The sequence below is a fragment of the Daldinia decipiens genome (assembly GCF_022478715.1).
Source record: "Daldinia decipiens strain CBS 113046 unplaced genomic scaffold F4813scaffold_93, whole genome shotgun sequence".
Lineage (NCBI taxonomy): Eukaryota > Fungi > Ascomycota > Sordariomycetes > Xylariales > Hypoxylaceae > Daldinia > Daldinia decipiens.
This window is the reverse complement of record NW_026054636.1, coordinates 3,238-6,651: the sequence shown is the minus strand read 5'-3', so window position 1 is coordinate 6,651 and position 3,414 is coordinate 3,238. Positions and strand designations below refer to the sequence as shown.

The 3,414-nt window shown below is 51.0% G+C and overlaps 1 protein-coding gene across 1 annotated transcript; it reads left to right on the top strand.

The window, feature by feature from the left end:
• Positions 1–564: 564 nt before the first annotated feature.
• Positions 565–2,760, top strand: F4813DRAFT_384087 (uncharacterized protein; the record flags this gene model as incomplete). The annotated part of the gene is made up of 2 exons (XM_049246024.1): positions 565–1,597; positions 1,691–2,760. 2 exons carry the CDS (start codon positions 565–567, stop codon positions 2,758–2,760), a joined length of 2,103 nt encoding a protein of 700 aa, XP_049094340.1.
• Positions 2,761–3,414: the final 654 nt, after the last annotated feature.

The following is a 3,414-nucleotide window of genomic DNA, read 5'->3' as shown; positions in this document are numbered from 1 at the left end:
ACTTTAGATTGTTTACAAATAGGTCGAGATCTCCTCTTGGAAAGAAGGGGAGAACTAAGGACCTTGAGACCCTAGAAAATTATTAGTAATCCTGAATATATTTCAAGCCCTTACAGCCCTTGTTACAGATAATTTTCTATCATCTTGAGAAGACCCAACACTCCGAAGTGGCACGTGCACTCCGGATTATTATTTATTCCATCCTACATCAGAACCTTAAATTAAGGACTGATGGGACCTAAGGAGAACCCCTCACTACCTCTTCCTACCAACAATCCCTTTCCTATCCTAGCTACCCTTCCTCTACCACCATCACCCACTGGAGAAGAGACCGAATCAGGGTATCCCCCTGTATCGGACCCTATACCTCTGGAAGTTACTTCCCCTCTTACTCAACCAGAAAGGGAGTCCACGGAAGAACCTGAGGACTCTACATCTCGTGAACGCACGAACAGACCAACTCTCGACCAAGACCTCCTTAGGAAGCACCTTCAAAGCAAACATCGGAAGCGCTTCCCAGTCCGACCTAGTATCTCGGAACCACCCCCGACTCGAACCAACAATATGGGTTCAACACATCCTGACGACAGCCATGCTCTCGTCCTATACAGACCGCAGGATTACGAAGTAATCATGCGGGACGCACCCGAGATTGGCACTACCAATCTCGTTATTACCAACCCACCTGATTGGTTAATCCAGCTGCATGGACAGATGGAAGAGACCTATGAGTCTCTTCGATCTCTTGCACGCTCAGTGGATGAGGACCACAGGGACAGCCAAGATCAGCTCAGCCGGCAGTACCAAGCCTTACAGACGATGTATAATACTGTGGCACAGATGCACCAGGCTAATATAGCGGCCTCGACTGAGCAGATCACTCAGTTTAAACGACAAGTTGAGCAATCCAGCTCAGTGTTCTCCCAGAGGGTCTGGGGAACAATCGCACGCTTCTCCAACAATGATGAAGCACGACGAGTAGCGATCGTCAGACTAGAAGATGCCGCCCGAAAGCAACACGAGGCTCTTCTAGACCTCCAAGCCCGACAGGAGTCTCAGGAAGATCTGCTGGGGAAGGTGACGACTTGGGCCACTCAAAAGGAGGGTCAGATTAATGACCTCCTGGCTCGAGAATATACTGACCCGACGCACATGGATGAACGCTCCCGGGAACAGTTGGAGGAACTCCGGGCCTATACGAAGGCCGCACTAGCCGAGTTTACCTCAAGACTGGCAACTAACCAGCCCATTTCTGTAAACTCGGTCCTACAGAGTATTGGGAAGAAGGCAGCATCAGAGCCCCTTCCTAGTCAACCCCCTCGAAGTCGTCAGTCAACAATGACGAGGGCACCCCCGTCCAAATACTCCAGCTCAGAAGCCAGAATTAGGGGCATCTTGTCAACACAGACGTTACAGGACGCCCAGGCTAGACAAACCTCGGAAGATGCCCGTGCTCAGTTTGAAGGAGCACGCACCGGACCCTTTGTCATGTCAGGAGGAAATGGACGAGGATTAGGACCACCTCGTACATCGGCAGGAGCTCCGGGAGGAAACCCAGGAGACTCTAGCGATGACGATGACGACCAGGGACCGCAAGGTCCACCTCGAGGACCACCTCGCGGGCCTCCGTTCCCAGGACCCAATAGGCCTGAACGAGACCCGGAGCCCCGACGCACAAGCAGCACCGAAGAACGACTACTGCAGGCGTTGGAGAGGCTCACCAGACCCGCTCCCGCAACTATTAATCCAGTACACCTGAACAAGCCACCCACGTATGACGGCAAGGACCTCGCTAAGTTCCGAGCCTGGTGGATGAAGGTCGAATCATATCTGGAGACCTATGCGGAGAGCTTCCCCGAGGATTACGTCCGCATTAACTGGGTAGGATCGTTGCTCACAGACAAGGCCCAGCTATGGCATCAGCAACGTCTTAACCAAGTTAAGCGGTTCCACCTCGTGGACCAATGGGCCAGTTACGTGCTGGCCCTACAAGAACGATTTAAGGACCCTTCAGAGAGACACAGGAACTCAAAAAAGATGCACGAGCTTAAGTACACAGGAGACGTAGCTCAATACATCACCGAGCTCTTGGACCTCAATGAAGTTGTCCAGTGGTCTGGAACTACCTTCCAGAACCACATCGCCAAGACCCTTCCCGACGAGATTACCAAGTTGGTATACTCTAGACAAGGCAGGATTCCAGATAGCGACGAAGAATTTCTCGCCGCAATTCAGGAAGCCGGCCAGATCTACGAGAACATGCTAACCAACCCGGGACTCTCGACGGCAAAAGGAGGGCCCGCTTTGACAACGGAGCACTCAAAGTCGGGCCAGCAGAACCGTGGCAAGGAAACCCGCTCCAATCCAGGCCAAGATCGATCCTCAAAAGGCGAGGATCGGTCCAAATCTACCGGCAAGCCAAAGTCCGATTCCAAGAATAACCGATGGGCCTCAAATAAAGAAGCTCTTCAAGGAATTGACCAGGCAGACATTGATCAGCGCAAAAAAGACAAGAAGGCATGCTGGCGGTGTGGACGCAACACTCACGGCACTCTTGCTTGCTTCGCTAAGAAAGATGTCAATGATAAAGAATTGCCAGTACCCCCGGATCGCAAAGTTTCCTCAGCCAAGCGAAAACATAGCAATGACGAGCAACCAGCCCCCTCACCTGCAAAAAAAGCCAAGATAGATGCAGTGATGAGAGAAACTGGCCGACCTCGCCTTATTACCGAAATCAGCGATGATGATTCGGATTTTTAGAAGCCCCCCATGTCACACCTCGTGGGATGCCAGGGCAGGAACAAGGTGCTTATCCATATCGGCTCGCCGCGACCAAGCGACCAGCCGAAGAGCCTAGCGGATCACGAAAGAAAAGACGGAAAGAACCCTATTCAGGAAGAAGACCCTTGGTGAAAATGACAATAATGTTTAACAAGCAAAAGCTTCCTGTGAGAGTACTACTTGATACAGGGGCAACTGTACCCGTTATGTCAATATCCAAAGCCGAGCTATGGGATCTTCCTAGGATAAGAAGGGACACGCCAAGAATGATTATGTCTTTCAACGCTGCCTATGTAGAGGAAGGAGGTCACTACTACACAGACTCCTTGGTACTCAAGCATCAGACGGGACATTATACCTGTCTGAACTTTGAGCTCAGTACTATGGATGACGAATATGATCTCATTCTCCCACAATGGTGGTTAGAAATCCATCAGCCCGCAAACATCTTCTCGGATCCAGACAAGATACACTTCCCATCCGAATACTGCCAACGCCACTGCACGAAAGAGGCTGTCATTAAACACATTGCATCAACACGATACAATCACGATGACCCCCTCTCAGGAGTACCTGAGGAATTCAAAGAATTTGTACCTATAATGAGCAAGGAGGCCGGAAAGCGCTTTCCCC